Source organism: Nilaparvata lugens, chromosome 8 (assembly GCF_014356525.2).
Source record: "Nilaparvata lugens isolate BPH chromosome 8, ASM1435652v1, whole genome shotgun sequence".
Taxonomy (NCBI): Eukaryota; Metazoa; Arthropoda; class Insecta; order Hemiptera; family Delphacidae; genus Nilaparvata; species Nilaparvata lugens.
This window is the reverse complement of record NC_052511.1, coordinates 44695376-44720448: the sequence shown is the minus strand read 5'-3', so window position 1 is coordinate 44720448 and position 25073 is coordinate 44695376. Positions and strand designations below refer to the sequence as shown.

Genomic DNA, 25073 nt, shown 5'->3' with positions numbered 1-25073 from the left:
TAGGCTTACTTACTACAATAGTTGGGGAAATTATATCCATGAAATTTAACAAATTGCAGCAACATCTTATTAATTTTGCTGTACAATCCATTACAAGAATAAATACAAATTATACAGACAATAAACCATGGTGAGATAGGAAAATAGTCCACATCAAACTTATTATATTATCAGATCTGGATATATATTTCAGCATTTAGATCCGGAAAGCAACACTATTGTCAATCAAATACTGCTATTATTACCTAACGTGGACCTCACTATAGCTTTTTGAATGCCAAAGCATTGTGTAGAACCACTACCTCAGTTTACGGAGTAAAAGTGGTAGAACACGACGGACGCACATTGCCTCGCCGAGGCATGCAAGTGCGCCTCGTCTTGCACGAATCTGTGCGTCTTCCAGTACTTGGCATAACTCCTATGTTGGTAGACCTTCTTTGATCTTTGATTCCAAATTCAAATTATTATCGACAAATTTTGTTGGAGCACGAGAATAACATTTAGTTTATTGTTTCTTAAATCCATAATAAATTAAAACTGTGATTTATTATTGTTATGAGATTTTTGCAGAACTTCAAAACATATTGCAAGAGGTAATAATTATAATTAATTGTTCTACTGCCGCCAAATTGTTATCAACGAGCACTTGAGTCCTAACCTACAAAACTAATAATAGCCTTGTTTATTAGCTGATGCAAGTTGTCAATCTTCAAAAAGGAATGAAAAGATAACTACAAGGCCAATTTATTAGCCAATGCCGACAGTTCTGAAGTTACGTAAAGCCGTAAAGACATCACAACTATTTACAAGTCACAACGTAAACAGGCAAGAGGAAAGTAGATCAAGTGTTTACATTTTCACATGACCGTAGTCTTGTTGATAAGTTAGCTATTTATTTGTCAGTTTGCATCTTATTGTTTAGTTTATAGTTTATTCAGATTTGATATAACAAAACATTACCAAAGTGCCGGCTACGTAAGACACAATCGATTAAGAGTTTTTTTTTCATTTATACCATTTCTATTGTAATCTATATTAAGCTGTTACGTAACTTATTTGATTGAAAAACAAATCCCGTAATCATATACGTATCAATTACTATACGTCATACATTAGTTGATTATCATTTTGTCTGCTTTTCAAGTAACTTAGTTTTTGGCTCGATCATTTATCTCTTTGCTTGTAGAAGGAATCATTTGCTGTCCATTCTAGAGTCTTGAGAAACTATACCAAAATGTCGGGCGACACCAGTTACATGAACAAGCATTTATGGGAACTTGACCAAGAACTGTTTACAATGATCCAAGATGAGAAAAATCGCCAAAAAGAATGTCTGGAAATGATTGCTTCTGAGAATTACACATCGTTGTCAGTGATGGAGTGCCTTGGATCTTGTTTGAGCAACAAATACTCGGAAGGACTACCCAATGCAAGGTAAATTTATATTTACAAGTCAGTCTTTTATTATATTTTTGGCAGAGACTAAAAATTAATGAAGTCTTGAAAATTTGTTCAATTATATAGTTTGATTAAAATTAGTTGATGGCTGATGAGCCTTAGCTTGCAAATAAAAATGTACTAAAAAGTACCTAAATTATTTTGGCCCGTTTACACAAAAGCCGGTTAAATTTCAATCGTGGTTAATTTAACGAGAACCAATCAGAGAAGGCTTTTCTGAAAAGATGGCTCTTCTAATTGGTTTAGAAATTGGTCTAAAAGACGGCTCGTGGAATTAATCACGGTTAAAACATGACCGGCTTTTAAAGTGCAACCGGTACTCTAATTATTTTGTTAAACTGCATATCAGTATCTAAACGTATATCCCCTTCATTTCTACTTTGTATAGATATTGGTAAAATTGAAGTTATCAGGAAAATTCATTTTTTTGGTAGCCTACGGTCAGATTTAATCATTCAAATAGGGCTATAGCTAACTTCCCATCATAGTCTATTAACTTGAACTACTTTAAAATTTTATATCAAAACAAAATGAAAATATTGATGAGGTTTATCCTAGATGCTCTACTGTAATTTCTTAATATCAAAACATTAAGGCGATTTGTTGATTCAAAAAACATAATGAATCATGCCAAGCAGGAAATAGTTTTGCTTGCATAATGAAACTTTCCCATTTTATGGAGTACACGTATCGGCTCATAATGAAATGATAATACTCCTTGAGGCTGTTCAATACAGTTTTTTTTTTTAAATTTAAATTGGATAATCTTTCTCAATATAATTGTTAAGATCATGATAGAATGAGAAAAAGTGACAACTAAAATTTTTAAGTGGTCCAATAAGCGAGTTATGGGTCGTAGAAGTGCTAAATCGGTTTTCTTTCCAGATCATGAACGGTTTCGACTATATTAACAGAACTTCTCTTAAAAATTTAAAAAATGTATCTTTCCAAACGAAAACATTTTATTCCATATCGTTCATAAATAAAAAAGTAGCATTTTTGTAAATTCGATAACTTGTTTATTTTAGCATAAATCGCATATTAGAACAAAGCAAATGATATACCGAATATATTAAAAAAAACTCCAATTGAAAATTCGAAACCGTTTATGATCTGGAAAGAAAACGGAGTTTAGCACTTTAACAACCCTTAACTCGCTTATTAGACCACTTAAAAATTTCAGTTGTCACTTTTTCTCACTCTTATAATGATCTTAACAATTATATTGAAAAAGATTATTCAATTTAAATAAAAAAGTGTACCGAACAACCTTAAAACAGATAATATTAAGAATGATACCTCTAACTTCAAAATCGATTTACTGTAATATTAATTTATTATAGAAAATAAATCTATTCATTCACCTTTTAGGTGTATTTGGTTTTTCTACTTTTAGCTTTCATTTTCAATTTTCCTCATAGAATCATAATCAATTAGATAATTAGAGCTCTGTAGGTTACAAGATAATAGGCTGTTTCCTATGGTATTACTCTTTGATGATTACTTTAGCAATGTATAATTACACCAATAGAAGTGACTAATAGATAACATTATCTTAAAATATTCTTATTTTCAAACAAGCAATAATAAATTATGATACCTGTATTTTCACTACAACCGCTTGCTTTTAAATATTGAAATGTAAGCTTTTAATTGTGGCTTATTTCTCTATTAGGAAATAATTATGTTCATTATTATCTTATATAAATAAGATTAGATTAAGATAAGCTTATATCCATTCTCAAAATAAAAAATATAAGTAAAATCTCTAATAAATTCTATGAAACTAATAAAAAGTACATTTGATCCATCAATCCCAACAGAACTGACAATACTGTAATAATATTATACAAATGTTTACTTTTAACAGTATCTGTCCCCCTTTATTGTTTGGTAAGGTTAGTTCAACCAATTGTCAACCATTGTCAACCAATTTATCAATCTAAAACGACAAAAGAGTATGGTATAATGAGATTCGCTTCAGCATTACATATTAATCAATTGAATATTGATAGATGATAGTGTTTCGATGGTTTAGTACTACCATTGACGGTCAAGTGTAAGAGAAGGCCGTTTGTGCCCTAACTTCGTCCTCCTAGAAAAAAAAACAAAGATACCTATTCTGTTGTATAGTAGTTTCAAGCAATCGGACAATGTATAGGGTCAAGTGCAGCAACACTATAGTGTGAGTGATTCTCGTCAAACTGTCAGCATTACTTATAAATAACACCAACGCTTCCCATTTAAGCAATGCAGACAGTTTGTGGCAAATCTCAATATAGTTATAAGCTTTAGTATTATTTCCCCGTAGTTCGGAACCCATCTAAAAATATTTTTTTTTTATAATCATCATCCTCCCATAACCAGCGCACTAAGTGTGAGTGAGCTTCATTCTCAGCAAGAGAGAGATAGTTAGATCTGTATTACAATTCACAAAAAAATATTGTCCCATCAGCAAAGCACAAGCGCAAAGCTAAGAAAATTGTTTCATGATGTTCATTTATCTTAATTATCTATTGCCCAAAAAAAACTAGCTACAAAAATGTAACAAATGTGTTAGAAGATAAAATTTGTTTTTTGTCGGTTTTATAGTGTAGCAGGACAACTTTAAATTGTCAAAATTAGTATTTCGCTAACCCCATGTAGGTATTATAAAAAATAAGAAAAAAATACTTATACTCGTAGAGTATTGTTTGTAACACCAATTTATGTAATCAGTCTTTCGAATAGTATTTAACAAATTATCAAATATACATAAAATTGTAATGCTCAAATTAAAATATGAATACTATTTGTTGATTATATATTATATATAATTTTCTAAGCTGAACATCAAAAATAAGTAACGATCACATAACACTTGAATTTTTTCACATTTAGAAAGTTTTGGTATTCAAAGAGCAAAAGATGTACAGTTCCTACTTTTTTCTCTCTAATAATTTGATAGGGCGCACATTTTATAAACCAGATAAGTTGAAAAAAGTTGGTAATAAGTTGCAAAAGTTGAAGGTTAGCCAATCAATAAAGTTGAGAAAAAACTTTAATAAAAACCGAATGGCCATTACTATGTTGATAGTAATTTTATAATTCACTTTGTAGTGTATATATTCATCTTGTACAGTAATAAGAAAATATCAACTCCTATCGGAATGCTCAAATTAGTTTCTCATTAGATAGCAGTTATCCAACTAATTAATTCCAACACTGAGATAAACCACCGTTATACAACAGATTTAGTAAAGCTATCTCAGTTTGTTTTTATGTACAGATGAAACTAAATTTAATCTGGTTACCTAATGAATTGGGCGAACCTTTAGTATCTATATTTCAATGTCAAATATTTGACATGCTTTCAGATGATACTTACCAGGACATTATTATTTGTTTAAATTATTGATGCTATTCATATCGTTAATCCAATTCGATTTGATCAAATGCTGACTATTCAAGAGTTTTAATCCAAATTCGAATTTATTTATTCATCAAAAAAGCATATTTACAGAATAATAGTTCAACAATAATATAATGAATGTATCCTAAGTTACTCCTTGCGTGGATGATTTGTAATGAATCGGACAGTTAAAATACACTGGTTTAAATAAAGGAATTGATACTTTAAGATAGCTTAGAAATCAAAGTAAAATATGAAAAAATATATATGATTACAGTATAAACACACAACTGATAATAATGAATTGCAGCTCAACGGCGCTTGAGGGTTCACTTGGCAGTCATATATATGTACAGTACTTCGTCATATCATAATAATCATATAACTTAATCGTTATATTCTATGGGAAAAATTATTTGGCAAATAAAAAATAATAATAAGGATTAATTTGTGAAATAATAACTTGGCATTTTGATGGAAATATTCACCTTTATGGCGAATTTAGGAGAGCCTCCGAGCCTCTGCCCCAATGTAGAGCAGCCACCTGCTCACTCTACGCTTGTAGACGGCAACGCTACACCCCTCAGTGACAGAAATCTCAACTGGAATGTTGCGGTAAAGCCAATGAGTTAGATGAAAACAGTTTCCTGGTTGAATAGACTTATTGTTGAGAAAAAATAATATGAGCAAACATCAAAAGTAGAGAATCTATTCAATTCGCGTGACATGCCTATGTATTCCAGTCATATCAATCTATTGTGAATTCAAATAATGTCTGTAAAAAACTACTAAAGCTGGATGACAAATTTTCATATTGAACAAGAATACGCATCACCTGATTAGGAGGTCACATCAAAGCAACTAAATACTAATTTCGGTTGTTTTACATCTATCAATCAGATTTAAATTTAACTAATCAGTTCTATTTATCTATTTATTCATCACAGGTTGTTGGTCTATCCAAACAGATATTTTAGTGTAGCAAATGACAACGCAGTTTCTGTAGCTGAATCATAAAAAGCATTTTAATCTGTAATGCTGCAGGCTCGGAAGAAGAGAAAATTCAGATATATCTGTGGCAGAACCAAATCCACTTACCTATTACTCTATAACCTCTACAATACCAAGTCATTATTTATAATTCAATTATCAGAGAAATTCTCTGAATGAGACTGTAGAACTTGTTACTCATCTTGTGATGAATTGTTCAACATTGCCCACGACTTTGTATTATCTGTTTTTTGGCATAAAATATACATTTATTAAAATTGGATTTTTTTTTGTTGAATAGGCGTTTTCAGATCTACTGATAAATTAATGAATGAATAAATCTGGTATTTCCTTTCTATTTGTTGTATGTATTCCCTTTTCATTTTGATTTATTTTCATAGGGCTACTTGATGGTTTTTTATTTGAATACTAACTTCGAACCCTCATATTCTATTTTAAAACACAACCAGTTTCTGTACTTGAGAATGGCATAATTAGACAGTATTAATTTTGTAAAAATATATGAAATGGTACTAGTTATTCTCCTTTCATTTATTTTTTTCTTCATTCAATTCGTTGATTATTGTTATGGTTACAGGTATTACGGAGGAAACGAGTTCATTGACAAAATCGAGATTCTTGCGCAGAAACGTTCGCTAGCAACATTCAGCCTGGATGCGTCAGAGTGGGGAGTCAACGTGCAGCCCTATTCTGGCTCGCCAGCCAATTTCGCCGTCTACACCGCCGTCGTTGAACCTCATGGCCGCATCATGGGTCAGTTGAGCATAACACTATTAGTATTCATTTATCTATTCCTTTATTTATTCATTCGTTCATTTAATTCAAAAATCATATACATGATCAGAAAAGGACCAACAGGCCTAGCCCTAAATTTTTCCCTTTCCAAATAGTGAGATTCATTTCATGGGTCAGTTGAACATAGCACATTTAGAGATTCACTGACAACTGTCACAATTGGTATGTATTTACTGAGCATGTAAACGACTGTAACAAGTCAATCGCACTATAGATTGCTTCGATTGGCAACTATTTATTAAATAAAGCTGTAGGTCTATTCATCTCTCATTATCATCTGCCTCATTACCCACGACCCACGTACAAGCCTAGAGCTCATGTAGGCACCACCCTCAGACAAAAAAATGGCCAAGTTTGTTGTTTTTCTCTCTTTTCTATTGAGGTTAAATTATTTTTTCATCATCCAAATTTATTATTTTTCAATTTGCTAGTGGTTTTCTAAATGTTAACCTTTTTGTTTTTTATTTTATGTTAGATTTTATGTTATCCTCTCGCTGATTACAGAACATTCATGATGAACATGTGTGTACACACTTGTTTATCATGCATGTCCTGTCGTTGGTGGCCAGCCTTGGTTTTTTCATTCTTCATTTTATAAAAAGCACAACAATTTTATATTTAGTTTAAAATAATTTTCCGTTCAAACTGGCCCTGTACAAACGGCTCTCAACCATATTAGCTTTTTGTATTACTCTCCATTTTTACGAAATTAAGAATTTTTTGAGCTTAAGGCTGTGCAAAGGCTAAAAATAAACTTTCTACTGGTAATATTTTTCAAAGTTTTTCGATTTGTAACCCTGTATTGTGGCTGAGGGTGCCAAATTTGGCTCTGACTTTACTCCGGTAGATCTCCATTTATGATGCAGATTTTAGCCAAACCTGAGATATTTTTCTTTGACTGTTTCAAAACGCATGATGGTTAGTCTATGGTTTTTCTAGTTATTCTAAAGTATGCTATCAAAATATCAAAATTAAATAGTTCTCTCAGGGAAACATTTTGTTTTCAATCATTACTTTTCGAGCTATGAGCGCTTAAAGTTTAAATTTTTGGTACAGAACATTTAAAATTCGGTAAGAGATAAATCCATGAGATTTAGAGGATGAATTCTTCATGGTAATTTTGGTTGAATAAAACAAAAATATTCTAAAAATATCAATTTCTGAGAAAGTTATTCAATTTACTAAAAATGACCAAAAATAACTTAAAGTTGAGTTATTTTTGGGTAATTAAATAACTTTCTCAAAAACTGATATTTACAAAAGATTTTTGTTTAATTCAATCAACAATACCGTGAAGAATTTATCATCTGAATCTCATGAATTGAACTCTTACCGAATTTGAAATGTTCTGTCCCAAAAATTTAAAATTTATGCGCTCATATCTCAAAAAGTAATGATCGGAAAAAAATGTTTTCCTGAGAAAACTTTTCAATTTTTATAGCTTGATGAATAAAACAAAAATATAGTAGACATATCTTAAAACTTTTAAAAATATCACCAGTAGAAAGTTTATTTGATCCATCAATCCCAACAGAACTGACAATACTGTAAAAATATTATACAAATGTTTACTTTTAACAGTATCTGTCCCCCTTTATTGCTTGGTAAGGTTAGTTCAACCAATTGTCAACCATTGTCAACCAATTTATCAATCTAAAACGACAAAAGAGTATGGTGTAGTGAGATTCGCTTCAGCATTACATATTAATCAATTGAATATTGATAGATGATAGTGTTTCGATGGTTTAGTATTACCATTGACGGTCAAGTGTAAGAGAAGGCCGTTTGTGCCCTAACTTCGCCCTCCTAGGAAAAAAACAAAGATACCTATTCTGTTGTATAGCAGTTTCAAGCAATCGGACAATGTATAGGGTCAAGTGCAGCAACACTATAGTGTGAGTGATTCTCGTCAAACTGTCAGCATCACTTATAAATAGCACCAACGCTTCCCATTTAAGCAATACAGACAGTTTGTGGCGAACCTCAATATAGTTATAAGCTTTAGTATTATTTCCCAGTAGTTCGGAACCCATATAAAAATATTTTTTTTATAATCATCATCCTCCCATAACCAGCGCACTAAGTGTGAGTGAGCTTCATTCTCAGAAAGAGAGAGATAGTTATGTCTGTATTACAATTCACAAAAAATATTGGCCCATTAGCAAAGCACAAGCGCTAAACTAAGAAAATTGTTTCATGATGTTCATTTATCTTAATTATCTATTGACCAAAAAAAACTAGCTACAAAAATGTAACAAATGTGTTAGAAGATATAAAAATTTGTTTTTTGTCGGTTTTATAGTGTAGCAGGGCAACTTTAAATTGTCAAAATTAGTATTTCGCTAACCCCATGTAGGTATTATAAAAAATAAGAAAAAATCTGGTGTGGCGCATTCACACAACTTTCCTTGCCGTTATGAAAATTGATCACCTGATGCTAGTGTGCACGCGCATCTCAAGTCTACTTATAAACAAAGATCTGAGCCAGCTGGTGACAGGACAATAACGCTGGAGACATACGAGGTCTGCTATCTCTTCATAGTGAATCATTTAATAGAATCAACAGTTGCCAACAGTTTGCAATTGAAATAATAACATTTTATCGAATTTCGTGCTTATTTTTAATTTTAGGTGAAAATGTTACTAAACATTAATTGTAGAGATTTTCATGCTTAATCTTTTCCACTCAAAATTTTTTGTTTAAATTTTATCTGAAGCCTGATAATTGGGAATCTAAAATCGAACTTTGCATAGATGGGGCGGAGCTCCTGAAATTTTTACAGATATGAGACTTGTAGCAGTTGATAGAGCTTATCAATTACTATTTTTGGTATAAATTTAATCGATAGAGCTTATCAATTACTATTTTTGGTATAAATTTAATCGAAATCGTTGGGACCGTTTTTGAGAAAATCGCGAAAAACCCTGTTTTTGACAACATTTTCGCCATTTCAGCCGCCATCTTGAATTGCATTTTATCGAAATTGTTCGTGTCGGATCCTTATATTGTAAGGGCCTTAAGTTCCAAATTTCAAGTCATTCCGTTAATTGGGAGATATGAGATATCGTGTACACAGACGCACATACACTCATACACACACACACATACAGACCAATACCCAAAAACCACTTTTTTGGACTTAGGGGACCTTGAAACGTATAGAAATTTAGAAATTGGGGTACCTTAATTTTTTTCGGAAAGCAATACTTTCCTTACCTATGGTAATAGGGCAAGGAAAGTAAAAATACTTATACTCGTAGAGTATTGTTTACACCAATTTATGTGTTCAGTCTTTCGAATAGTATTTAACAAATTATCAAATATACATAAAATTGTAATGCTCAAATTAAAAAATAAATACTATTTGTTATATATATATATATATATATATATATATATATATATATATATATATATATATAATTTTCTAATCTGAACATCAAAAATAAGTAACGATCACATCACACTTGAATTTTTCCACATTTAGAAAGTTTTGGTATTCAGAGAGCAAAAGATGTACGGTTCCTACTTTTTTCTCTATAATAATTTGATAGGGCGCTCATTTTATAAGCCAGATGAGTTGAAAAAAGTTGGTAATAAGTTGCAAAAGTTGAAGGTTAGCCAATCAATAAAGTTGAGAAAAAACTTTAATAAAAACCGAATGGCCATTACTATGTTGATAGTAATTTTATAATTCACTTTGTAGTGTATATATTCATCTTGTACAGTAATAAGAAAATATCAACTCCTATCGGAATGCTCAAATTAGTTTCTCATTAGATAGCCGTTATCCAACTAATTAATTCCGACACTGAGATATACCACCGTTATACAACAGATTTAGTAAAGTTATCTCAGTTTGTTTTTATGTACAGATAAAACTAAATTTAATCTGGTTACTTAATGAATTGGACGAACTTTTAGTATCTATATTTCAATGTCAAATATTTGACATGCTTTCAGATGATACTGACCAGAATATTATTATTTGTTTAAATTATTGATGCTATTCATATCGTTAATCCAATTCGATTCAATCAAATGCTGACAATTCAAACGTTTTAATCCAAATTCTAATTTATTTATTCATCAAAAAAGCATATTTACAGAATAATAGTTCAACAATAATATAATGAATGTATCCTAAGTTACTCTTTGTGTGGATGATTTGTAATGAATCGGACAGTTAAAATACACTGGTTTAAATAAAGGAAATGATACTTGAAGATAGCTTAGAAATCAAAGTAAAATATATATGATTACAGTATAAACACACAACTAATAATAATGAGTTGCAGCTCAACGTCGCTTGAGGGTTCACTTGGCAGTCATATATATGTACAGTACTTCATATAACTTAATTATTATATTCTATGGGAAAAATTATTAGGCAAATAAAAAAATAATAATAAGGATTAATTTGTAAAATAATAACTTGGCATTTTGAAGGGAAATATTCATCTATATGGCGAATTTAGGATAGCCTTCGAAGCCTCTGCCCCAATGTAGAGCAGCCACCTGCTCACTCTACGCTTGTATACGGCGACGCTACACCCCTCAATGACAGAAATCTCGACTGGAATGTTGCGGTAAAGCCAATGAGTTAGATGAAAACAGTTTCCTGGTTGAATAGATTTATTGTTGAGAAAAAAAAATATGAGCAAACATCAAAAGTAGAGAATTATTCCATTCGCGTGACATGCCTATGTATTCCAGTCATATTAATCCATTGTAAATTGGACAGAACCAAAATCAACCAATCCAATCATATTAATATGTGACAGAACCAAATCCACTTACCTATTCATCTATACCAACTTTGTAATACCAAGTCATTATTTATAATTCAATTATCAGAGAAACTCTCTGAATAAGACTGTAGAACTTGTTACTCATCCACCAATACAGTAACCAGTAAAGCTATCTTTTGAAAAAAACAAAAAAATTCTCCTGTTAGTTGTTTTTGGCATTATTTTATTCAATAGACAATTACAAGCTTGGAAACTCCTCATCACTTGTTCAGACAAAAACGTATTCTTTGTACGTGAAAATGTTTATTTTATTGACGTGTTTCTTGAGCATCAAATTATTGCTATTTAACTATAATACTACTAATATTAGTAGCAGGATTTTTCAACAGCAGCTTTAGCCTAACTTGAGTATAATTAATTATAATATTTTATTCTACCATTGAATTAATAATATTTTGATGAAAACAGGAACTGTTAGAAAATATACAACTTGAGATGAATTGTTCAACATTGCCCACGACTTTGTATTATTTGTTTTTTTGCAAAAAATATACATTTATTGAAATTGGATTTTTTTGTTGAATAGACGTTTTCAGATCTACTGATAAATTAATGAATGAATAAATCTGGTATTTCCTTTCTATTTGTTGTATATACTTCCTCTTCATTTTGATTTATTTTCATAGGGCTACTTGATGTTTTTTTATTTGAATACTAACTTCGAACCCTCATATTCTATTTTAAAACACAACCAGTTTCTGTACTTGAGAATGGCATAATTAGACAGTATTCATTTTGTAAAAATATATGAAATGGTACTAATTATTCTCCTTTCATTTATTATTTTCTTTATTCAATTCGTTAATAATTATTGTTATGGTTACAGGTATTATGGAGGAAACGAGTTCATTGACAAAATCGAGATTCTTGCGCAGAAACGTTCGCTAGCCACATTCAGCCTGGATGCGTCAGAGTGGGGAGTCAACGTGCAGCCCTATTCTGGCTCGCCAGCCAATTTCGCCGTCTACACCGCCGTCGTAGAACCTCATGGCCGCATCATGGGTCAGTTGAGCATAACACTATTAGTATTCATTTATCTATTCCTTTATTTATTCATTCGTTCATTTAATTCAAAAATCATATACATGATCAGAAAAGGACCAACAGGCCTAGCCCTAAATTTTTCCCTTTCCAATTAGTGAGATTCACTTCATGGGTCAGTTGAACATAGCACATTTATAGTGAGATTCACTGACAACTGTCACAATTGGTATGTATTTACTGAGCATGTAAACGACTGTAACAAGTCAATCGCACTATAGATTGCTTCGATTGGCAATTATTTATTAAATAAAGCTGTAGGTCTATTCATCTCTCATTATCATCCGCCTCATTACCCACGACCCACGTACAAGCCTAGAGCTCATGTAGGCACCACCCTCAGACAAAAAATAGCCAAGTTTGTTGTTTTTCTCTCTTTTCTATTGAGGTTAAATTATTTTTTTTATCATCCAAATTTATTATTTTTTAATTTGCTAGTGGTTTTCTAAATGTTTTTGGTTATTTTATGTTAGAATCCTCTCGCTGATTACAGAACATTCATGATGAACATGTGTGTACACACTTGTTTATCATGCATGTGCTGTCGTTGGTGGCCAGCCTTGGTTTTTTCATTCTTCATTTTATAAAAAGCACAACAATTTTATATTTAGTTTAAAATAATTATCCGTTCAAAACTGGCCCTGTACAAACGGCTCTCAACCATATTAGCTTTTTGTATTACTCTCCATTTTTACGAAATTAAGAATTTTTTGAGCTTAAGGCTGTGCAAAGGCTAAAAATAAACTTTCTACTGGTAATATTTTTCAAAGTTTTTCGATTTGTAACCCTGTATTGTGGCTGAGGGTGCCAAATTTGGCTCTGACTTTACTCCGGTAGATCTCCATTTATGATGCAGATTTTAGCCAAACCTGAGATATTTTTCTTTGACTGTTTCAAAACGCATGATGGTTAGTCCATGGTTTTTCTAGTTATTCTAAAGTATGCTATCAAAATATCAAAATTAAATAGTTCTCTCAGGGAAACATTTTGTTTTCAATCATTACTTTTCGAGCTATGAGCGCTTAAAGTTTAAATTTTTGGTACAGAACATTTAAAATTCGGTAAGAGATAAGTACTTTGTGCAGTGAAAAACAGTTGGCATTCCCGACTCATTCATGTCCGGGCGACAGCGCGCTATGAATCTTTACTTGTCAAGTTATCTGCACAAGATAAAGTAATCTGTATCAATGTTGTCTATTTCTCCCCTGAATCTGGTCTTCTCGATTACTGTGACTTCTTTGATTTTATTGAAAGTGATAATAATATTTTTTCACATGATTTATTAATATTGGGTGACTTTAATCTGAATGAAATAAATGGTTCAAGTTTTAATTTTGTTGGTGGTCCTAGTAAAAATGCCAGACTGATGAATTGCATGTGTTTATTCAACTTAGTATCCTTTAATAATGTTTTAAATGCCAATGCCAAAACTCTTGATCTAGTGCTGAGTAATCTACCTCTGATTGTTTTGCACGAAACAAGCCCTCTGCTTGCTGAAGATCCACATCACCCAAGCTTAGATATTAGTTTTTTGATTAAAAAGAGCCTCTTGCATCCCCCTTTGAGTATCGAGTATTACAATTTTAAAAAAGCAAACTACTATGAATTTTATCTCACACTTAGAGATTCAGATTGGCATAGACTTTATGAATTCAACGATGTCGATCTCGCTGTAGACTATTTTTACGATTTATTGAATTATGCTTTCGCTTCGCATGTGCCCAAAAATAAAAATATTATTAAATCGAAGTATCCGGTTTGGTTTACTAGAAGCATTATCCAGATGATTAAATTAAAAAAGAAATGTGCACGGAAAAAATCGTTTTCGGGATATTATTTGAACAAATTCAAGGAATTGAGAGCTGCAATAAAAAGTGAAATCACATAGCACAACAAAATTATATAGAATCTCTACAAAATAACATAAATTCAAACGTTAAACACTTCTGGAACTATGTTGCGAGTAAAAAAGAGTCTAGATCGGACTCAAAGTGTTTTGAGTGGAATGGGTGCAGGTATACCGATCGGGAAGTACCGCAGGCTTTTGCTGATTATTTCTCATCTGTTTACAATAACAGCAACAACCGTAATAACATCCAACATAATAATGATAATGAATCATATGACAGCATTTCCTCATCTCCTCATCTTGACATATTACAAGTTTCATATATTTCTGAAAATGAAGTAAATTCAGCTATAAATAAACTTAAAGCAACTAGATCTTGTGGGCCTGACGGTGTACCAGCATACATTATAAAAGGTTGTAGAGATATTCTTATTCAACCTTTACAATTTATCTTCAATTTGTCCTTGAGATTGAATAAATATCCTAAAAAATGGAAAGCTGCAAGGGTGACACCTGTTCATAAGACTGGTGGAAAGAATATAATCTCGAATTTTCGTCCCATTACTATCATCAATTCTCCAAGTAAGGTCTTTGAATATATTTTATATAGCAAAGTTTTCAACCATGTAAGACCCGCAATCTCCTCATTCCAACATGGTTTTATGCCATCGCGCTCAACTATAACTAATCTGTTGCAGTTCACCCAATCTGTCTCTTCGCAGCTAGACATGCATGGTCGTATGGATGTTATCTATTTAGATTACAAAAAAGCCTTTGATTCGGTGGATTTTGGGATTCTGTTGAAAAAATTGAAATGGTTTTGCCTGTCTGATAGTTTGATTGCATTTTTTGAGAGTTATCTAACCGATAGGATGTCTTATGTGGTTTTTAATAATCACAGATCTCTTTACTTTACCAATTCTTCTGGGGTTCCACAGGGGTCAAACCTTGGTCCCTTGTTGTTCGTCCTACTCATGAATGATCTGCCTGACCATATTAAAGAATCTAGTATTTTGCTTTTTGCAGACGATGTAAAACTTTTCAGACCTATTTCTAGTCTGGAGGATTGCTGTCTCTTGCAGCGGGATCTGAATGCGATTCATGACTGGTGTTTGAGAAATAGATTGGAAATAAATATATCAAAAACAAAATACATGATATTCACACGTCAGAAAAATCCTTTTCATTACAATTACAATATTAATAATGCAATCCTCGATTGTGTTATCCGTATAAAGGACCTGGGCGTCATAATGGACCCTACTCTTGAGTTTAAGGAACACCTAACACATGTTATGAATGGTGCTAATAGGTCGCTAGGGTTTTTATTTCGAAATTGTAGGCCTTTTACAGCATGTGACGTTGTTTTGAAATTGTACTATGCTACAGTGAGGAGTAAACTTGAATATGCTGCTTTAGTTTGGGCTCCATTTCACAGCAGCGCTATTCTTGATTTAGAAAAAATTCAGAATAAATTTTTAAGGTATCTTTATTTTAAAAAGTTCAACGCATTCTGTCCGATAGCTTTTTCAACAGACAATCTAAGGTTGATATTTAATGTTCAAAGATTGGAAGAAAGGAGATCTGTCAGTTCCCTCTTGCTATTATATAATATCCTAAACAATCAAGTATTCATGCCAGAATTTATAAGTATGTTGCAACTTCATGTCCCGTTTAATAGACCAAAACCAAATATTCTGTTCCACATGCCATTTATCAGAACGACTCATCATTGCAATTCTTATATATACAGAACTTTACGTTTGTACAATAGAATAAGCCACTGCATTGATCCGTTTGCTGACCGTTTCAAAACCTTTAAGAAATCCTGTGAACTAGCTTATCGCTCTATAGCTAACTCATGATTGATAAATAATTATACTAAACTCCCTCATTTTTTTTCTCTCTTCTAAAGCCCTATTTTTCCTCTATTCTCTATTTTATTCGTTATTTTATTTTTCTTATCATTTTTATTTCATTCTTCTTCATTTTCTATTATCATTGGTTTATTTTATTTTTTCATTTCGCCTCTTCTTATCTTATTAGTATTCAAAAATTGTGTTTACAATTTTATTTTATTTTTCATTCTTATTTTGCATCAAATATTATGTATCTAAACTAGTTGATGTCAATAAGGCTCTTCATGGATTTATTCTGTGAGCTTTTGTATGTAAATAAATAAATAAATAAATAAATAAATAAATAATAAATAAATAAATAAATAAAATCCATGAGATTTAGAGGATGAATTCTTCATGGTAATTTTGGTTGAATAAAACAAAAATATTCTAAAAATATCAATTTCTGAGAAAGTTATTCAATTTACTTAAAATGACCAAAAATAACTTCAAGTTGAGTTATTTTTGGGTAATTAAATAACTTTCTCAAAAACTGATATTTACAAAAGATTTTTGTTTAATTCAATCAACAATACCGTGAAGAATTTATCATCTGAATCTCATGAATTGAACTCTTACCGAATTTGAAATGTTCTGTCCCAAAAATTTAAAATTTAGGCGCTCATATCTCAAAAAGTAATGATCGGAAAAAAATGTTTTCCTGAGAAAACTTTTCCATTTTTATAGCTTGATGAATAAAACAAAAATATAGTAGACATATCGAAAAACTTTGAAAAATATCACCAGTGGAAAGTTTATTTTTAGCCTTTGCACAGCCTTAAACATGCATGTAGCCATTATTCGAAATTTTTCTCTCATTCTTAATTGTCCTTTTCTTATCAATGTATTGCATGCATTACATTTATTAAACGAGTGTCGTAGGCCTGGACCTTCCGGACGGAGGCCACCTGACGCACGGCTTCTTCACTCCGCAGAAGAAGGTGTCGGCGACGGCGCTGTTCTTCGAGCCAATGCCCTACAAGGTCGACCCCGACACCGGCCTCATCGACTACGACCAGCTGGCCCAGTCGGCGCGCCTCTTCAAACCCAAGGTCATCATCGCTGGAATCAGCTGTTATTCGCGCGTTCTCGACTACAAGCGATTCAGGTCAGTGGTGTCAGAGTTGAACCATAGAGAAAATATATCATAAGAAGATAGGCCTATCCCATGAACATAGGTCGTTTATGTTCCAAATTTCAAGCCGATTACTGTCTACTACTATTATTACTCTTTTGGCCGGGTGTAAGCAGATGAGAGACTACCAGCATAACACAGCTTCATGAAGTCAAGGTGTGATTAAAAAGTGTATTCTAAAGTCAGTGTGATTGGCTGAGCTGTCAGTAAAGCAGACGACTGCAAAAGAAAAAGAGCCGATGCGCTCTATACTGATGTGATATACCCTTGTTCCCTCCTTTTTGAGCAGTTGCAATTTGAAACATTTTCTCATAACTGAACTATTGATATTGTTATTGTATCACTTATTTGTTGACGGTTAATGTCTGATTTTGGACAAGCGCTCAACTTGAGCTGGCCACTAACACTAACGGTAGGACATACAAGATAAACATGTATGATACACATGTCGTCACACATTGTTGTGTCATCACAGCGAAAGGATTTGAGCAAACTTTTTGAGGTTAGGTTTTTGTATCTTCGATTTTTGTTGTTCATTTTTTCTTTGCTGCTCTATTTGAGGTTTCATTATTTTCCATCATTATAATTTGTAATTTTCATGTGCATGTTCTACCGTTATTGGCCAGCCTTACTCATTTGTTGTGTCACTTGGGGACTTGCAGGCAGATCGCAGACGAGTGCGGCGCCCTGCTGATGGCGGACATGTCGCACGTGTCTGGCCTGGTCGCTGCCAAGGTGATTGCGTCGCCGTTCGACCACTGCGACATCGTCACCACCACCACACACAAAACCCTGCGCGGGCCCCGCTCTGGCGTCATATTCTTCCGCAAAGGTATGGCATTTCAATGAATGGTCGAATTCAAATTGCTCTATTGCATGGTAAACTCTTCAGTATCAATATAATGTGTTATATTGAAGGTACAGGGTGCGGCATCATATTTTTTTAAACTTGATAAAACTCATTAACTTTCTTTTTTCAGAAAGTATAGTATCTTATGTATTTGAAGTTTTGTTTCATGTGGTTTTCATTAAGGTGACGTTCCCCACTCTGAATACACTTCAGAGTGTTTCTAGTACCTATTTCTAGTATTTTATATTAGCCTTTCAAGCAATTTTTAGCAATTTCCAACTATATGTTGTTCTTTAAATCTTGGAGGGTCTTCGGATGGTTCACATAGACACGGGATTTCAAAAAACCCACAGAAAAAGATTACTCGGGGGCAAATCAGAAGATCGAGCCAGCCATTGCAAATCGCCTCTAATTGGGATAATACTAGTGCCTAGTATTAATACTAGGATAATACTAAGCCTTGGATAATACTAGTATAGACGCTAAGTTGAACAAAATATTGGAATCTATCACTGATCTGCGTACTGAGCTTATTAATCTGTTTGAGCCTAAGATTGCAGCACTTAAAACTGACGTCAATTCTTTAAAAAAGAGCAGTGAGGAAACCAAGTTAAAATTTGAAAAACTCTCTAAAGAACGCGATGAGAAGTATATCAAGTTGGAAACGGCCGTTGCAGAGCTTGAAAAAAGCAATTCCCAGCTACGAGATGAGGTTAATTTCCTACAACAGAGGTCTAGGATTGAAAACTTAGAAATTGGGGGTGTACCACGAACTGAAAAGGAGAACATTTATGATATATTAGGGGCTGTTGCTAAGACGATTGGGGTCGCGTTTAGACAGGAGGACATTGCTATAGCTCATAGGGTGCCAAACGCTAAGGGTGGTAGTAATATAATAGTCAAATTTGTTGCAAGAAGAGTAAAGATTTCGTGGCTCGAAGCGGCGAAGAAGAAAAAAGACATTAATTCAAATGATCTTGGCTTAGGGCTTCCTGGATCTTCTGTGTACATCAATGATCATCTGTCTCCTTACAATAAACAGCTTCTTGGGAAGGCTAAAGAGCTAAAAAAAGGGGAAAGCTTGAATTTGTTTGGGTCAAGAGTGGGAAAATATTTGTGAGGAAAGATGCTGCGTCCCCGGCCAAGCAAATAGTGCGGGAGGCCTCTCTTGATAAGTTTATTCAGGGTTAAAGTAGTTTTGGAGTTTCTTTGAGTATATCTAACTTACCTCTGTTGAGGATATCGAATTGCGAGTGTTGAATATTTTTTGAATAATGGTAATATGCTTGAATCATTTATTTTTCCTTGAAAAACGGATTTTTTTTCTTATTGCAGTTATTTACAGATCTATAGAGCATTCAATTTATCTATTTGATTCTGAACTTTTGTTGTTTTGTATCCTCGAGGAAGAGGTGTTTTAATTTTTTTTCGTGAAAATGCTAGGACTATACTTTTGTTTTTCTTATTATTTGTTTTATTTATATCTAATTTTTCTTGTTGCTAATTATAAGGATTCAATCCATGCCAGTGTTATGTATTGCAATGTATTTATGTAGTTAGTTGAATTACTTGTTGAACTATGAAAGTTTGTTTTGTGATTTTCAAATTTATTATGCAAATTAAAGTGTTAGAATTGCTAATCTGCTATTCACAAATCTATTTTTAAATATAATCGGATGAAAACATGGTATAGCATAAATAATACTCTTTCATTCCTGTGGTTTTCTTGACAAAAATATTTTAAATTTCAATTCAATTAGAATAATTCTCATACTTGGATTATTTTCAATGAATAGATGGTGCAACAAAAATATATGAACGATATCAAATATTAAACTTTCCTAAATCACAGGAATCTTTCATTTTAATCTATTCTTAAATATACTGCTGTAGATATATTAATTTTATAATCTCATCCTTGCTTGACACTTCTTATCTGAATCATATCTTCTTATAAATTGTTATGAATTATGCTGGTCTATAGCTCTATTTATTTAAACTTATCAAACATTTTATAATGAATTATCAATATTTGAAATATAAAAGTTACAATAAAATGTCATACAGTGAACGAAAATTGCGTTCACGAATCTCTTAATATATAATTATTATTGCTTAATTTTCCATTCTACATGTTTATTGAGTACTCAAGGCTGCCTAGTTCAGGCTCTGGTAGATTTTTCTATCCGTTTGAATATTTAATTCTTATCTTATATAGATTTATTATGAGTTGATGTATTATTTGAATCTATAAATAGCTTTGTATTTTACCTATATTCTATTGTGGGTGCTGACACACATGTTGAAGAGAATCAAGTTTTTCTCTCTTTCACCTCCTTTGTGTCTTTTGATCATTTCTTTTTCTTTTTCTATATGCTATTTCTTATTTTATTTAAGTGTGTGAGTGTGTGTGTGAATGAAATTCCAATGAAGGTAAATGAATTCGATATTCATTTTAAATTTCTGGTGTACCACCAAATCTCTAATATCAAATATTGTTTAAATTCTATGAGTTATGATGGAGGATGAAAATAGTTGTGTCTTGTTGAGTTCTATTGATGAAGTTAATATTTCTCATATTTCATCAAGTCATAGTTTTACGATCTTCCATCAAAACATACAAAGTATAAGCAGCAATTTTGATAAGTTTGTCACATATATTAGTTGCTGGAAATTGAGGCCAGCTATTATAGCGTTGACTGAGGTGTGGTTGGATACAGATGAGCAGGTGTCCCAGTATTATATTCATGGCTATGAATCTTGTTCAAGTATTTCCTCTTTCACAAGAGCCACCGGCTTGATTGTTTATTTTTTCACTGAATTAGTTGGTTTCAACTGCAGTGTAAAGGAATGTGAGTTGGATGGTGCGGACGCTCTTTATCTTCAGCGCACCTTATCGAACTATAAATTCAATCTAATCGTTCTTTATCGATGGCATGGCTTTGAATGCGATAGATTTCTTACCAGTCTTGACACTATTTTAAACATTCCTTCGTCTTGTGATACTGTCATAATAGGAGATATTAATATCAACATTTTGGCGACTGGTGATAATAAAGTTGATGATTACTTAGAAGTTCTCAGCTACTACGGTTTTGAATCGATTATAGACATACCTACTAGAGTAACGGAGACAACATCAACCTGCATTGATCACGTATTTATGAGATCACAAAATTTTTCACATTTTGAAAAATGTGCAGTTATTGAGGATTTAATTGGTGATCATAGAGCTATAACATTGACAATTCGCGCTAACCTAGATAATAGTAGAAGGAATTCTTGTAAAGAAAAATACAAAATCGATTTAGACAAACTGAATAATTTCCTCCTGTCTCATGATTGGGGTGATGTTTTCTTAAGTAATAATGTTAACTATAAGTTTGATAAATTTATTGAGGTATTTAAAAATTATATTGATTGTTCAAAGGTGAGAGTCGAATGCAAAATAAAATCAATGAATTTGAAGAAACTCAAACCATGGATAACTGATGGTCTGTGTGCAGCAATCCACTCGCGTGATAGATTATTTAAAATAATGAAAAGAAACCCTGATAACTTAAGATTAAAAAATAACTTCAAAAATTTCTCTAGAAAAATAAAAAATTGGATTAAAATTGAAAAAATAAAGTATTATTCTTCATTAAATCAAATGCCTCCACGGCAAAAATGGCAAGTTTTGAATAAGCTGTGTGGAAATCCGAAAAAATGTAAACCCCTAAAAGAATTAAAAATAGAACACAGGGATGAAATTGTTAGTGATGCAAAAAGATTGTCAAATATTTTTAATGAGTATTTTGTTAGCATTGGCAGAGATGTCGCTGCTAATTCTAATGGTGGAGCTGATAACATGGACTATCATAATATCTTCAAGGAAACTAATCAGCAGAAGTCTATATTCCTTGAAGCTGTTACCTATGATGAGCTCTTAGTTTACATTAGAGGATTAGAAAATGGTAAATCTTGTGGGGGTGACTGTATATCTTCTGGATTATTGAAGAATGTTGCGCTGGCCATAGTACCAATTCTAGTTGATATTTTCAATTGTAGTCTCTCTACAGGGGTGTTTCCTTCTGGGATGAAGCTGGCAAGAGTGGTGCCAGTTTTCAAGTCGGGTTCTCGATTAAAGTTGAACAATTATAGACCTATATCCCTGCTGTCAGTATTTTCAAAGTTGTTGGAGAAGATAATGAAAAGGAGACTTCTAGAATTTCTTGATTCATGTAATTTTTTCTATAGTAACCAATTTGGCTTTCGTGAATGTATGAATACAGAAATGGCTCTTGAAAGGTTTATGGCAGTTGTTTTCTCTGGTCTCAACTTCAGGCCAGCACGCTGTGTCGCAGGACTGTTTCTAGATATAAAAAAGGCATTTGACACAGTGAACCATTCGATCTTGTTAAATAAATTGTATAATGCTGGCATCAGGGGCGTGGCTCATGACTGGTTCTTGTCCTATTTGAATGACAGACAACAATATGTAGCCATTGGAGGTGTGAAGAGTGAGGTTCAGGTAGTGGACTGTGGTGTACCACAGGGATCAGTCCTTGGGCCAATCTTGTTCCTCATTTTTATTAATGATCTCTATTCGTTCAGGTTCTCTGGTATGCCTGTATCTTTTGCAGATGACACTGCATTGGCATATTGTGATCTGGATGGCCCCAATTTGGTAAGATTAATGCAGGATGATTTGAACAAGCTGTTGCTCTGGTTTAGACACAATAAGATTCAGCTCAATCTTTCAAAAACAAAATACATGCTGTTTACACTATCAACATCATGGACATTGCCTTCTGCACTGAAGTTTCATGGTAGCTGTGCGAGTGATGACTGTGACTGTGAGGTGGTTGGTCAAACTGACTCATTAAAATATTTGGGTGTGATTGTTGATGAAAAGCTCACTTGGTCTCATCATATTACTAATATAAAAAGCCATCTGCTGTTAATGCTGAGGAAGTTCTACTTTTTGAATAAATTTCTCCCTATAAGTGTCCTGAGGCAGCTATATTTTGCACTTGTCGATTCAAAAATCAGCTACGGTATAAATTGTTGGGGCTCCACTTACATTAGTCACTTGAAGCCCTTAATAACTATACAAAAATCCATAGTTCGTGCCATCAAGAAGGAGGGTAGATATGAACATTCTTTTCCTATCTTTCAGAGTCTCAGATGCTTGCCTCTCAGATATATCTATGTTTTCAAAGTATTGTATATGTTTTATGTTATGTCTGGAAACTGTGGTCATGCGTTGTTCAGGGATGTTCCTAGTTATCAAACTAGGAGAGTGACATCTGATTTACTAAGACTTCCTAAATCGTATACCACTTGTTTCCAGAAATCGTTTGTATTTCTCGGCCCTAAGTTTTTCAACAATATTCCTCTTGAAATTAAGAGAACACAAAATCGACTTGTTTTTAAAACAAAAGTTCTTGGATGGCTTAGAGGTCTTATGCCTGACTATCTAGAGACCTTATTCAATGTGGTTTCTTAGTTAAAATACTCTGATAATAGTGGCTATGCATTGGCTAAATGAGCTGGAATTGGAGAGTGAGCATGGTTAGTGTGAATGTGTGAGTGATTGGTTGCTAATTTTTCTTTCTTTCTTCTTTTTATATTTTTCTACTTCTCTATAAATTCATAAATTATCAGATATTCATTCCTGCTCGCAGACGTAGAGTTTTGTACTCTCAGCAAGCAGTATTTTTCTATCCAAATTCACAAATTAGTCCTGGTTTAGCATGTTCGAATTCTTGTCTGATGTTATTGTTATTTGTTTAATAAATTAGACTTTTATGTAATTTATAAAATATTAACTTATTACTCTAATATTGTTAAGCTGTATTATTTTTTCTCATAATTTGTAAATATTGTGAATTGGATTGAATAAAATTTGAATTTGAATTTGAATTTGGGATAGGGCATTATGGGAAGTGTTCAAATAAGTCATTTTCTGACCATTATATTATAATATAATATATTATAATGAGTCATTATATTATATCCATTATCCATTTTGTATGGATGAAATGAAGGTCTTCGTGAAAAAACCTTGGGAAGTCCAAGGACAGACGCATATTTGCGTGCTGTACGCCTTGGAGGTTGCAAAATTTAAGCTCTCACTGTCAATGTTTAACGTAATCTAATGGGCCTTGGAACTTTGGATCTTCATTTTGTTGTTCTAATTGTTTATGTAGAAGTAAATTTAAGTAGTAACCCACAAAACAATTGATTTCCGGTATGAAATACGGGCCAACAGGGCTAAATTAAACCGATCCGAAAAGCGCACTGTGATGCAACCACTAAAGAACCACTCGAAAAGTTGGCCTCAACGACGATCGCACGCTCCTCGCTGTTCCAACGCATGAAAAAATCTTTAAAACCACGCCTTTCGAAAGTGACTAATAGCACTCAGCTATGTCATCAACTAACTGAATAATGCACATTTCAAAAAAGGAAATTATGATGCCGCACCCAGTACAACCTATTATATTTTACAGTAAGTACAACATATTTCGTTTATGTTACAGTATGTTTAATTACAAAGAACTACTAGTACCCTTGTATTTTTTAATTTTAGATGGAACTAGTCTTGGCTCTTGATAATGGTAAGTTTAGCTAAAACCAGTCGTGTCTGGAACAAAATAATATAAGGCTTCAAGTGTACTAGTAATTCTTTTTCATTAAACTTTCCAACAATCCTATCAAAATATTTGTGTCAGTTATAGTATGTTTCATAAATATCATTATTTTTATGTATGACTATTTTCAATTTAGTTTTGTGTAATCAACCATGACGAATAAATAATTGAATTTGATTATGACGCACGTTGGCA

At 32.6% G+C, this 25073-nt stretch overlaps 1 protein-coding gene across 4 annotated transcripts in view; it reads left to right on the top strand.

Moving 5' to 3' along the window:
* Window positions 1–413: 413 nt before the first annotated feature.
* LOC111058789 (serine hydroxymethyltransferase, cytosolic) overlaps window positions 414–25073 on the top strand; it is a 34544-nt gene continuing 9884 nt past the window's right edge. Inside the window, exons 1-5 of one of the 4 annotated variants that reach the window (XM_022346359.2) lie at window positions 414–593; window positions 1213–1434; window positions 6438–6613; window positions 17138–17363; window positions 18053–18222. In XM_022346359.2, coding sequence (XP_022202051.1) covers window positions 556–593; window positions 1213–1434; window positions 6438–6613; window positions 17138–17363; window positions 18053–18222 — 832 coding nt within the window. In that variant the 5' untranslated portion in view covers window positions 414–555. Of the gene's footprint in view, window positions 594–1186; window positions 1435–6437; window positions 6614–12293; window positions 12470–17137; window positions 17364–18052; window positions 18223–25073 lie in introns of all 4 variants that reach the window. The other 3 variants (XM_039434875.1, XM_039434876.1, XM_022346360.2) reach the window with 3 other exon arrangements.